Source organism: Oryctolagus cuniculus, chromosome 19, assembly GCF_051225735.1.
Source record: "Oryctolagus cuniculus isolate XC-2025 breed Fujian yellow rabbit chromosome 19, ASM5122573v1, whole genome shotgun sequence".
In the NCBI taxonomy this organism is placed as follows: Eukaryota; Metazoa; Chordata; class Mammalia; order Lagomorpha; family Leporidae; genus Oryctolagus; species Oryctolagus cuniculus.
The window spans coordinates 42,344,204-42,356,184 of record NC_142885.1 but is presented as its reverse complement, the minus strand read 5'-3'; the positions used below and the strand labels follow the sequence as shown (position 1 = coordinate 42,356,184).

General features: G+C 57.8%; 2 protein-coding genes across 3 annotated transcripts; one reads left to right on the top strand and one right to left on the bottom strand.

The window, feature by feature from the left end:
* The first annotated feature begins 2,789 nt into the window (after window positions 1-2,789).
* CTF1 (cardiotrophin 1) lies at window positions 2,790-7,675 on the top strand. Of its 2 annotated transcripts, none has more exons than XM_051835012.3 (3): window positions 2,790-2,924; window positions 4,036-4,154; window positions 6,595-7,675. In XM_051835012.3, the coding sequence occupies exons 1-3, from the start codon at window positions 2,900-2,902 to the stop codon at window positions 7,048-7,050; spliced, it is 600 nt and encodes a 199-aa protein (XP_051690972.3). In that variant the 5' UTR covers window positions 2,790-2,899; the 3' UTR covers window positions 7,051-7,675. The 2 variants fall into 2 exon arrangements, with proteins under 2 accessions (XP_051690972.3, XP_069920955.2); XM_070064854.2 differs by having other exon boundaries at window positions 2,829-2,924; window positions 4,039-4,154.
* A 578-nt stretch (window positions 7,676-8,253) lies between these two features.
* LOC108175610 (cardiotrophin-2) lies at window positions 8,254-10,680 on the bottom strand. The gene is made up of 2 exons (XM_089321158.1): window positions 10,508-10,680; window positions 8,254-8,859 (listed from the first exon to the last, which is right to left on the bottom strand). The coding sequence occupies exons 1-2, from the start codon at window positions 10,541-10,543 to the stop codon at window positions 8,401-8,403; spliced, it is 495 nt and encodes a 164-aa protein (XP_089177284.1). The 5' UTR covers window positions 10,544-10,680; the 3' UTR covers window positions 8,254-8,400.
* Window positions 10,681-11,981: the final 1,301 nt, after the last annotated feature.

Here is an 11,981-nt window from a genome sequence, read left to right as displayed (position 1 = left end):
CAGGCCTGGAAGCCGGGCCAGCCCCGCCCCGCCCCGGGCCCGCCCCTTCGGGGGCGCCCGGACGCGCAGCGCCCCCTGTCCGCCGCCGAGAGCGAGCGAGAGTTGGGGGCCCGCTGGCTCGGCGACTTGGACGCGCGCGGCTCCGCCGAGGCGGCGCGTCCAGACCACGTGGGCGCTCGGGTGCACGAGAGGGTCTGGGTGCAGGTGTGCGAACCTGAGACACCGTGTGTGTGTCCCCGGACACCCCCTCCTCCCTCGCCGGGCTGGCTGATTCTACGCTGCCCAACTTAATTCGTTCACCCATTCATTCATTCAACGATCTAGCAGCCCAGTGCCAATTACGCGCCACAGCTGCACACATGAGTGAGTCTCCACCCCCCAGGATGGCTATAGCGAGAACGACAGGCCATACCGAGTGTGGGCGGGCCAGCGGAGCCGCGTGGCCTCCCTTCTGTTTCTGGGGGAGTGGGAATTGGTAGAGACTTTCCCATGAAGCTGAACAAAGACCAGCCCAGGAATCCAGCACGTCAGCACCCAGCAGAAATGCTTAGACAGGAGCACCAAGAGCCGTGAGCTGGGATGTTCACAGCCGCGTTCTTAACAGCCCCGAACCGTAAACGGCTTACCAAGAGGAGACAGGGAAGTGGGTTGCAGCTATTGATACCCAAGAGAGAGACCCAGCGGGCAAGAATGCCCGCTGTCCCACTACACCCAGCGACGGGACAAGTCTCCCCCAGCAGATCTTGAGTTTAAGCCAGATACACCACCTGGTTCTATTTCTATGAAGTTCGAAAGCAGATAGGAAAATGTCAGGATTAGGAAGCCGGGAGGGTGTCTCTTTCGGGACTGGGAGGGGTCCCAGAGGGGCTTCTGGGAACCCATCATGTCTGTTTCCTAATGTGGCGCGGGCTCCCTGGGCGAAGTTCCTCTGAAAATTCATCAAGCTGGGCGCTGGGGATGTGTGCGTTTCTCCATCTGTGTTTTGCAGTTGACTCAGAAGTTTCCTTGCAGAAAATGATTGGTTGATTCGAAGGCTCCTTTACCAGCAGATCTGATCGTGTCTAAATCGGTGCAGCTGTGTGTGGCTGTCCTGTCTCTGACCCTGTCCAGAGGGGTTACAGGATTGGGAAGACAGCCTTGACAGCATTTCAGGAGCTGGCCCGCCATGGTAAACATCCCGGGTCAGCCACACCCCGTTACGTGACCTCGGACAAGCCACTTATATCTACTTCCTCAACTAAAACTTGGCAGTAACTTAATATGCACTTAGAACAGTGGTCAGCACGTAGTAAAAGACCTCAATAAAAATTTACTGTTGGGGTCGGCACTGTGGTGCAGCGGGGTTAAGCCTCCGCCTGCAGTGCCGGCATCACATATGGGTGCCTATGCAAAGTCCCAGCTCCTCCACTTCCCGATCCAGCTCCCTGCTGATATACGTGGGGAAGCAGCAGAAGGCGGTGCAAGTCCTTGGGCCCCTGCATCCATGTGGAAGACCTGGAAGAAACTCCAAGCTCCTGGCTTTGGCCTGGCCCAGCCCTGGCCATTGCTGCCATTCGGGGAGTGAACCAGCAGATGGAAGATCTCTCTCTCTCTCTCTCTCTCCCTCTCCCTCTCCCTTTCCCTCTCCCTCTCTGTAACTCTGCTTTTCAAATAAATAATTTTTTTAAAAAAATTGCTGTTATTGGAGCTGGCACTGTGGTGTAGTGGGTAAAGCCACTGCCTGCAGTGCCGGCATCCCATATGGGCACCAGTTTGAGTCCCGGCTGCTCCACTTCCGATCCAGCTCTCTGCTGTGGCCTGGGAAAGCAGTAGAAGATGGCCCACATGCTTGGGCCCCTGCGCCCACATGGGAGATCTGGAAGAAGCTCCTGGCTCCTGGCTTAGGATAAGCCCAACTCCCCAACTGGGGAGTGAACCAACGGATAGAAGACCTCTCTCTCTGTCTCTGTCTCTCTGTCTCTGTCTCTCTTTCTCTGCCTCTCCTTCTCTCTCTGTGTAACTCTGACTTTCAAATAAATAAATAACTCTTAAAAAAAATCGCTGTTACTAAGGGTGTCATTGTGACACGGGTCACAGTCCGGTTTCAGTTGCACCTGCTGGGCCCTCTGCTGGTTACTTCTCTTCCTCCTTTCTGCCGGAGAGCTCTGCTCAAGCCAATATCCTCAGTGACACGCGCACCTCCTTCTCAGTCCGGCTGCTTCCAACTGTAGTCAGACTGTGAGCCCCGCAGGAGGCTAGAATCCAAAAGTGAGTGTGGCGCCTGTCTGTCCCACGCCCGGACAGAGGCAGCACCTGGTTCAGGTTAATGGGGTTGACTTTCGGGTGTGTCCAGATTTCCAGGGAGAGGAGATGTAGGAGGGGGCGGGGTCTGTCCTGGGTCCCCAAGGTTAAGGCGAGGTGGAACGTCTGCCTCCCTCCTGGGAGGTGTGCCGGGCAGCCAGGAAGGCATCTTTAGCGGAGCAGAAAGGTGTCTGTCTGGACAAGTGCGCCCCAAGCCAGAGGCCCCCACGGCACCCAGCCCCCAGCCCAGAGGGAGGGCCTGTGCATTCTTGTCCTGCCAGCCCCAAAGCAGCCCGGACGCCAAGCCCTGCCTCCCCCCGCCTCTCCCCGCCTCCCCCCGCAGCAGGACACAGGGTGGCCTCCCAGGCCCCGAAACCCCCAGTCCCGAGCTCCGGAGCCCACCCTGAAGACCGCCTGCCTGCCCCTTCCACCCGACCAAGCTGCGCAGGCGGGGATCTGAGCTCAGGGCCGAAGAATCTTGCTTGGAAGTGGAGGGGGGTCATGTTTGGGGTCTGGGCGCTGATTGGCTGCGCCCGGGCCACGCCCCTACCCCTTTCCCCATTCCCCCCCCCCCTCGGAAGGGGGGCGTGGAGGGAACCGGGATCAACCAGGGGCCAGCATGAGCCGGAGGGAGGGAAGTCTGGGTAAGGGGCTGTGAGGGACCTGACGCTGGGTCCCTGAAGGGCGCAGGAGCCAGCAGGGTTGGAAGTTGGGGTCTGGGGCTCCACCACCGCAGGATCCCGGTCCGGAGGGAGGCGGCTGGGGCGGGGGAGAGCAGGGCTCCGGTGTCAGGTAACAAGCGGGTGAGTTTTGAGAAAGGGCAGGCGCAGGAGTTTAGAGGAGGCCTGGGGCGGAGGATTTAGGGACTTGGGCACCGGGAGTTAGATCACCAGTTCAGGTACATCCTGAGGGAGGACTGGAGGCGGGGCTGGGGCACAACACCTGAGTCCTCCCCAAGTGTCAGGAGAAAAATCAAAGTTGGGGCAGGGGGCGGCAGCTGCAAGAAGAGGCAGAGGTAGGGAAGAAAGCCTCTGAGCCACGGGAACTGGTGAGCGACAGCGGGACCCAAAAGTTGAAGCTCCCGAGGATCCGGAGCTGCGGTGGGAAACTCAGGCGGGGGCGGGCGGGGGCGGGGGCGGGGCGAGGGCGGCCGCTCAGGGACTACGCTCCCCAGCATGCACCGGGCGCGCGCTGTGCATATCGGGAAATGTAGTCCTCTTGGGGGGCGCCACTCGCCCGCAAGCTTACGCTAGGACAGGCCAGATTCTGATTCATTGAAAATATCCAGCCCCAGTGCCTTGCATAAGAAGGGGCATCAGGGAAGAAACGGGACTAAAGTCTCCCCGCAAGTGGGCCTTAAAGGCAATTTTGATCTGAGTTCCACTAAGCGAGTTACAGAGCTATGTCCACTCCATCCTCAAAGGGTTCCCAGACTAAGGTAGATACACACAGATTAAAAAAAAAAAAAAAAAAAAAAAAGCCATTAAAAGAGCCAGCTACCTTAGAAGCATGAACACATGGCCTTAAGTGGAAGGAAGGCTTTAATGAGGTTTCAGCAGGGATCTGGGGACAGAGGACACAGAACAGCCGCTTGACAAAGGTCGGGTGCCTCCTTTCCGCTCAGCTGGAATGGGACGGACCCTGCAGAATCCAGAGCAGCGACTCTGGGTTTCGGGAAGGAAGAGGCAGCCTGGGCGCGGCGGTCATGGAGCAGGGAGGGTCGGGCTGCCCTCATGCCTCGCCCTTTCCCACCAGAAGATCCCCAGGCTGCCTCCTCAGTCCCGGGTCTTCCCCACTTGGAGGCCAAGATCCGGCAGACACACAGCCTAGCCCGCCTCCTCACCAAATACGCGGAGCAGCTGCTCCAGGAATATGTGAGTGGGAAAGGGGGGTGGGCCGCCTGGGGAGGGGGCAGCGCCGCCCACAGGGGGTCCCTCCGCCCGCCGGCCTCTCCCTCTCCGCCTCATTCCCCGGCGGAGGAAATCCGGGCTTCGAAGGCGGGCAGTCACTTGGCCCCTGGCTGCACCGGGAATTGGAGGAGCACCCTGTCAGGGCCCCGGAGGCCACTTCCTCAGCCTGGAAGTCAAGGGTAGCCCGAGAGGGTGCCGAGAACCGTGGACTTTGGGGTGCTGCAATGCTACAGCCAGGGTCTGTGTGATCCGGTCGCCTCGCCCCCGTGGGTCTCCATCTCCTCGGCGGAATAAGACGAATGAGGGGTCGACGCCGCAGCTCACTAGGCTAATCCTCCGCCTTGCGGCGCTGGCACACCGGGTTCTAGTCCCGGTTGGGGCACCGGATTCTGTCCCGGTTGCCCCTCTTCCAGGCCAGCTCTCTGCTGTGGCCAGGGAGTGCAGTGGAGGATGGCCCAAGTGCTTGGGCCCTGCACCCCATGGGAGACCAGGAGAAGCACCTGGCTCTCGCCTTTGGGAGGGTGAACCAATGGCAAAGGAAGACCTTTCTCTCTGTCTCTCTCTCTCTCACTGTCCACTCTGCCTGTCAAAAAAAAAAAGGACGAATGAGGAATTTCTCCCCCTGGGATACTAGGGAGGCCCGGAAAAGGCTGCAGCCTGGGGTAAAATTCTATCCCAAGAGCAGACTTTTTTTTTTAAGAGCTGTTTATTTATTTTAAAGGCATAGTAACAGACAGCGAGGGAGATCTCTTGCTTCATTCCCCAAATAGCTGCAGACCACCGGGGCTGGACCAGGACAAAGCCAGGAGCTTAGAACTCCATCTTGGTCTCCTACATGGGTGCAGGGGCCCGAGCACTCAGTCCATCTTCTGCTGCTTTCCCAGGCGCATTAGCGGGGAGCTGGATCAGAAGTGGAGCACTCAGGGGGCCAGAGCTGTGGCATAGCAGGTAAAGCCCCCACCTGCAGTGCCGGCATCCCATATGGGCGACGGTTCAAATCCCAGCTGTTCCACTTCTGTCCAGCTCTCTGCTGTGGCCTGGGAAAGCAGTAGAAGATGGCCAAAGTCCTTGGGCCCCTGCACCCATGTGGGAGACTCGGAAGAAGCTCCTGGCTCCTGGTTTCTGATTGGTGCAGCTCCAGCCGTTGTAGCCATCTGGAGAGTGAACCAGACCCCCCCCCCCCCGTTTCTCTGCCTCTCCATTACTCTTTTGAATAAATAAATACATCTTAAAATAAAAAGTGGAGCACTAGATCTCGCTCGCTCGTTCTCGCTCTCTCTCTCCTTCTTTCTCTGTGACTCTGACTTTCAAATAAAGAAATAATCTTAAAGAAAAAGTGGAGCAGTCAGGACTTGGTCACTGGGGATGCTGACACTGCAAGGTGGCCGCTGGACCTGCTGCACCACAGCGCTGGTCCCCACGGGAGGAGACTTTGCCAGAGGAAGGAGGGTGATTCTCCAAACCACTGGGGTCCCGCAGGGAGAGTGTAGGTTGCAGTCAGACAAGGTGTAGGCCTCACAACCTGCTGCCCCTGACCCCCGGAGGTAATGAGAACTTTAAAGGTAAGAATGTGACAACTCGGAGAGCAGAGTGGGGTCCTGGAGCTAGCCCTGCAGTCCTACCAGTTAGGGCTCCGGTTCCAGCTCTGCCATGCCAAAGACGGGTGACTGCAGCTCTCCCATCTCGGGTCTCCTAAACATAAAGTCACCCCCCTGATGGGGAGCATTCCAGATAGCGTGTTCAAGGGAGCAAACACAGTAGCTGAAGCACAGGCAGGATGTTTGCCAAGGAGAAGCAAGGCCTTTGTAGGATTTTGCCAGGTACCCGTGACCTATACCTTGCACTTGGTTGTTCATCTGACAGCTGTTCATTGGGGTGCTGCTCAGTGCAGGCACAGAAGTTGGGGGAGTGACATTGACTGGGGTCCCTGCATTATCTTATATGATTCCCAAGAAACCCCTAGGAGGAGGACAGGAGAGGGCTCGTCCCCCACCCCCACCCCGTTTTACAGATGGGAAGACTGAGGCTCAATGGTTTCACTTGAAACTACACAGGTGGTAAGTGATGCAAGCAGGACTTGAACCCAGGCCAGTAAGGTTACATTAATTAAAAAAAAAAAAAAAAAAAGGCTAACATTTGTTGAGGCTTCCCCGCGGGGGCCAGGCCCTGTCTTCAGCACTTTACTTGCTGAGGGTACTGTATGGATTCTGTTATTAGCTCCATTTCAGAGATGCGGCGCCCAAGGCCCTGCTGGTTTTGTTTCGTTTTATCTCAAACACAGCAGCTCTGTTGCTAGGGCTTTGTTTGTGAAATGGGGAAACTGAGGCCGCAGGACTGGGGTGGAACTGGGGCCTCGGAACCCCCTCGGCGAGGCCCCCTCTGACCCGCGGCCCTGTCTCCGCAGGTGCAGCATCAGGGCGACCCCTTCGGGCTGCCGGGCTTCTCGCCACCGCGGCTGCCCGTGGCCGGCCTGAGCGCCCCGGCCCCGAGCCACGAGGCGCTGCCGGTGGCCGAGCGGCTGCAGCTGGACGCGGCGGCGCTCGCGGCGCTGCCCCCGCTGCTGGACGCCGTGCGCCGCCGCCAGGCCGAGCTGAACCCGCGCGCGCCGCGCCTGCTGCGGCGCCTGGAGGACGCGGCGCGCCAGGTCCGGGCCCTGGGCGCCGCCGTGGAGACCGTGCTGGCGGCGCTGGGTGCCGCCGACCCGGGGCCCCGGCCGGAGCCGCCCGCCACCGCCGCCGCCGCCGCCGCGGGCACCTTCCAGGCCAAGGTGCTGGGGCTCCGCGTGTGCGGCCTCTGCCGCGAGTGGGTGAGCCGCACCGAGGGCGACCTGGGCCCGCTGCTGCCCGGCGGCCCGGCCTGAGCCTGCACCTGCGCGCTCGCTGGCTGCCTCTGCTCTGCCTGTCCCGAGCCGCAGCCCTGTCCCCGCCAACTCTGTACGCCCGGCGCTCTCGCTCTCGCTCGCTTCTGTCTCTATCTCCCCTCTCTATCTCTGCAGACCCTTCTCTCCCGCGGGGCGCCCCCCGCATCTGTCACATGCTGGCTTTGCCTCTCTTTGCCCCCACCCTTGGGGCTGCCTTCGCCTCTTCACACCTCCCCCTTTATCTGATCCCGGGGGTCCCCGGCTCTCGCTTTCCGCTTCTCTCCTCTCCTCTGGCCCCTGGGAGCCCTCGGCCTCCCTCTCGCCCTCGCTCGGCCCGCTCCCGGCCAGAGACCGCCTGCTGGGCCCGCGGGGGGCGGGGAAGGCGGCTGCGGGCCCTTTGGACCCTTTTGAGCCACCGCCCCCCAAGGCCGGTCCACCTGCTGCGCCCCCGTGGGCCCCGCCCCCTGCCCGGGGAGGTCCTTCCCTGCTCCCCTGCTCCCCGCCCTTCCCTATACGCCCCCACCTCTAAACCACAAAAAATTGACAACTTAAAAAGAGTTTTATTTCTGAGAATAAATTAATGTGTTTTTTTTGTAAATAAAATGTTTAAAAAGAGAAAAGAAAAGGAACATGACCTGTACATGCAGCTGTTAAAAATGGGGAGACAAAAAAATGGGGAGACCGCGTGGAGGATCCCCAGGGTGCAGCCTGGGACCCCAGACAAAGCCACAAGGCACTGAAGAAGCAGATTCAGATTCGGGAGTCCCAAGGTGGGAATGCCATCTGTCTGTCCTGGACAGACAGGAAGTGCGTGTGGCCCGAGCAGAAAACAGGTGTGACGTGGTTATGGATCAGGAAGTGAAGCCCCTTCGGACAGAAGTGGAAAGGTGGCCGCAGTGAGGTAGCACGAAGAAGGCAGATGGGTTGGGAGAAGCCCTCGCTGCACCCAGGAGTGAGGTAGATGGAGACCGGAAGTCAGCCCCGCACAGCCCCCAAATTAAAGGAAGGGAACTCTGGGGAGGGGGGAAGGGAGCCCAGGAAGCAGGCTGGCCATCCCCCACCCTCACCCCAGAGCAGAAAGCAGACCTCTTGCCAGGGGCAGGTCCTCACCACCAGGATAGCCAGTGACTGGTGAGCCGCAAAATGGCCTCCTTGGAGACACTCAGATCTGGGAGAGGTGGAGGAGCAGGGCACGGGGCACAAGGCATCCAGGCCCGGCTTCCGGAAGATACTCCCAAAGACATGGTGCACAGCCCTGCGTGCCACACCGGGCGCATCTCCTCTAGCCCTGCGGCAAGGCCGGGAGGGAAAGCGGAAGTGCTGAAACCTCCGACCGGAAGTCCTACCCCTCTAGGCTGGGTATTTGGCCTTGAGCAGAGCCAAGTCCCTCACAACCCGGTCTGTCCAGTGACCATATTCCCGGGTTACCACGTAGCCTCGACATTTCCTCTCGAAGGCGGAGGCCCCAAAGGGGACAAGTCCAAGAGTGTCCTCTTCCTTGGGTATAGGCAGCCCCAGGGCGGCCATGATGGCAGCCATGTTGCCCAGAAGGCCTTGGGCCCTGAGTCTTGCAGCGCTGAGCTGGGCCAGCAGGATGGGACTGTCAGGATTCAGGTCGCTCTGGTCGTCGCCCACGAGCTGCAGGTGTTGGGTCAGGGCCAGGAAGGCCTCCTGGGCCCGGCTCAGCCGCTCCCCGTCATCCAGGGCGTGCCAGACCTTGAAGGAGACCGTAGCAGGGGGCAGGCTGCTGAGCTGGAGCTCCGGGGCTGAGAAGCCGGGATCGCTGAAGGGGCTGCCCTGGTGCTGGAGCTGCGTGAGGAGCAGAGACAGACGGGGGTCAGGGCACAGCTGGGGTGCCTGGGGCTCCCACTCCACGTCTGGGACTGCCCTCTTCCCAGGAGAAGCTCACAGGGCAAGGGCCCAGGGAGGGCCTGATTTACTGTTTTCCTGTGCACTTGCTCTGTGACATTGAACCACGAATGTTAATAATCCCCTTGTCATCGTATTCCTGTGAAAAAGATACAAAATAGGGCCAGCGCCGTGGTGCAGTAGGTTAATCCCCCGCCTACAGTGCCATACGGGCCCCAGTTCTAGTCCTGGCTGCTCCTCTTCCAATCCAGCTCTCTGTTAGGGCCTGGGAAAGCAGTGGAAGATGGCCCAGGTCCTTGGGCCCCTGTACCCATGTGGGAGACCTGGAAGAAGCACCTGGCTCCTGGCTTTGGATCGGCACAGCTCCAGCCGTTGTGGCCGTTTGGGGAGTGAACCAGTGGAAGGAGGACCTTTCTCTCTTTCCCTCTCACTGTCTGTAACTCTACCTCTCAAATAAATATACAAAATTAAAAAAAAAAACCATACCAAATAACATCTACAAAGCATTGAACATGGCACCTTGACATACAATAAGCATGTGAAAAGCCACTGTTAACTAATAACCTATTAATATCTGTGAACTCTGGGATTATATTGTTCACCATAACATGTTCATTCAAGCTGTGTTATTGACAACATAGCTATGACCCAATAGCTTTCTTTTTTTATTTATATAATTTAGTTGTCACATTTATTAATTTTGTTCTCATCATTAATAAGTAATTATTGGCCGGCGCCGCGGCTCAATAGGCTAATCCTCCGCCTAGCAGCGCTGGCACACCGGGTTCTAGTCCCGGTTGGGGCGCCGGATTCTGTCCCGGTTGCCCCTCTTCCAGGCCAGCTCTCTGCTGTGGCCAGGGAGTGCAGTGGAGGAAGGCCCAAGTCCTTGGGCCCTGCACCCCATGGGAGACCAGGAGAAGCACCTGGCTCCTGACTTCGGGTCAGCGCGATGCGTGCTGGCCGCGGCGGCCATTGGAGGGTGAACCAATGGCAAAAGGAAGACCTTTCTCTCTGTCTCTCTCTCTCACTGTCTACTCTGCCTGTCAAAAAAATAAAATAAAATAAAAAGTAATTATTAATTATGAAATTTAGTGGAGAGCCTTCACCATCAAAGTTCTAACCTCTGCAAACCACGATCCACCAGAATCTCAATGCACACGGACAGATCTCCTAATTGGTAGGTCATGTGGTCTCACATGCCCATTTTATAGGAGGAGAAATTGAGGTACAGGTGCCCTAGGTTATCTGAGGAACCAGAACACAGATTGTGTAGCTTGGGTTGTAATTAATTCTACTCCTTCCAATGGTTTGAGGACTCCATGTCGTGATGTCCAGGGTTCAGCGCACGGCGGGTGGGAGGAGGGTGGGAAAAGCTTCCTAAGGGCCCGGCCTGAGAAGTCACAGCCCTGAGAGTGCAGCAGCACCGGCCCATTTAGCAGATGAGAGAGCTCAATGCTGAGAGAGGAATGCCTTGCCCAAGGTCACCTGGCCCTCGGGGACAGCACTTGAGCCTCCCAAGCCCGTGTGTGGGGCCTTCTGGGCTGGCTCTGCCCTACCTCGTCCCCTCCTCACGCCCAGCGTCACTCACGTAGGTCTGGAGTAGCGTCGATGTATTCTTCTGCATGTACAGCGCCAGGCTGTAGGCTTGGCTGATGGGCTCAGCTGGGGACAGGGGGGCCGCGGGCCGGAGCGGGGGCAGCAGCAGGGCCAGCAGGCACAGCGGGGCTGGCGGGGAAATGCAACATCAGTCCCCAGTCCCCCATCATTCCTTCCTTCCTTCATTCATTCATTCAACCACAAGCCCCAGTGGCCTGCAGCCATCTTAGGTGTCCAAGGCAGGGCAGAATCACCCGCTGGTGGATTACTTCTGCTCACAGCTCCTCTTGAACTTCCCTTGAACTTGTCCAACTTCCTCCTTGACATTTTCATGTGGAGGTTAGTGAACATCTCAAAGGCAAAATTTCCAGCACTCAGCTCAGGGTGTTGCTCCCCCCTCCCCAGCCCACGTCTCTCCCCATCTTCCCCATCCCAGGTAAGAGAAACGCCCAGGGGTCGACGCTGTGGTGTAGCGGGTTAAGCTGTCCCCTGCAGACTCGGCATCCATATGTGGGCTGGTTCCAGTCCCAGCTGCTCCACTTCTGATCCAGCTCCCTGTGGCCGGATCTGGGCAGTGAACCAGTGGATGGAAGCTCTCTCTCCCTCTGTAACTAACTCTACCTTTTAAATAAATAAAATAAATATTTAAAAAAAAAATAGCACATCCATGTTGAGGTTGCAAAACCATGGTGTGCCCTGGGAAGCCTCCTTTTTCTTGCCTTACACATCCCTTCCACAGCAAATCCTGGTGTCTCTATTCTTTTTGCTTGTATTTTTTTTTTTTAAGATTTGTTTATTTGAAATGCAGAGTTGGGGGGGAGAAAGAGAGAGAGAGAGAGAGAGAGAGAGAGAATCTTCCATCTGCTCGTTCACTCCCCCAAATGGCTGCAATGATTGGGGCTGGGCCAGGCTGAACCCAGGAGCCTTGAATTCCATCCGGGTCTCCCACATGATTGGCAGGGGCCCACACATTTGGGCATGAGCAGAGAGCTGGATTGGAAGTGGAGCAGCCATGACTCAAACCAGTGCCCATATGAGGTGCCAGCGCTACTGATGGTGGCTTAATCTGCTGCACCACAGCATCAGCCCCTATGTATTTATATTTTTTAGAAAGATGTATTTATAGGGCCAGTGTTGTGGCATAGGTTAAGCCTCTGCCTGTGGTGCTGGCATCCCATATGGGCACTGGTTCGAGTCCTAACTGTTCCACTTCCAATATAGCTCTCCCCTATGGCCTGGGAAAGCAGTAGAAGATGGCCCAAGTGCTTGGGCCCCTGCACCCACGTGGGAGACATGGAAGAAGCTCCTGGCTCCTGGCTTCGCATAGGCACAGCTGCAGCCATTGTGGCCATTTGGGGAGTGAACCAGCAGATGGAAGACCTCTCTCTCTGTGTCTCCCTCTCTCTGTCTGTAACTCTGCCTCTCAAATAAATAAATAAATAAATAAATCTCTTTTTCTTTTTTTT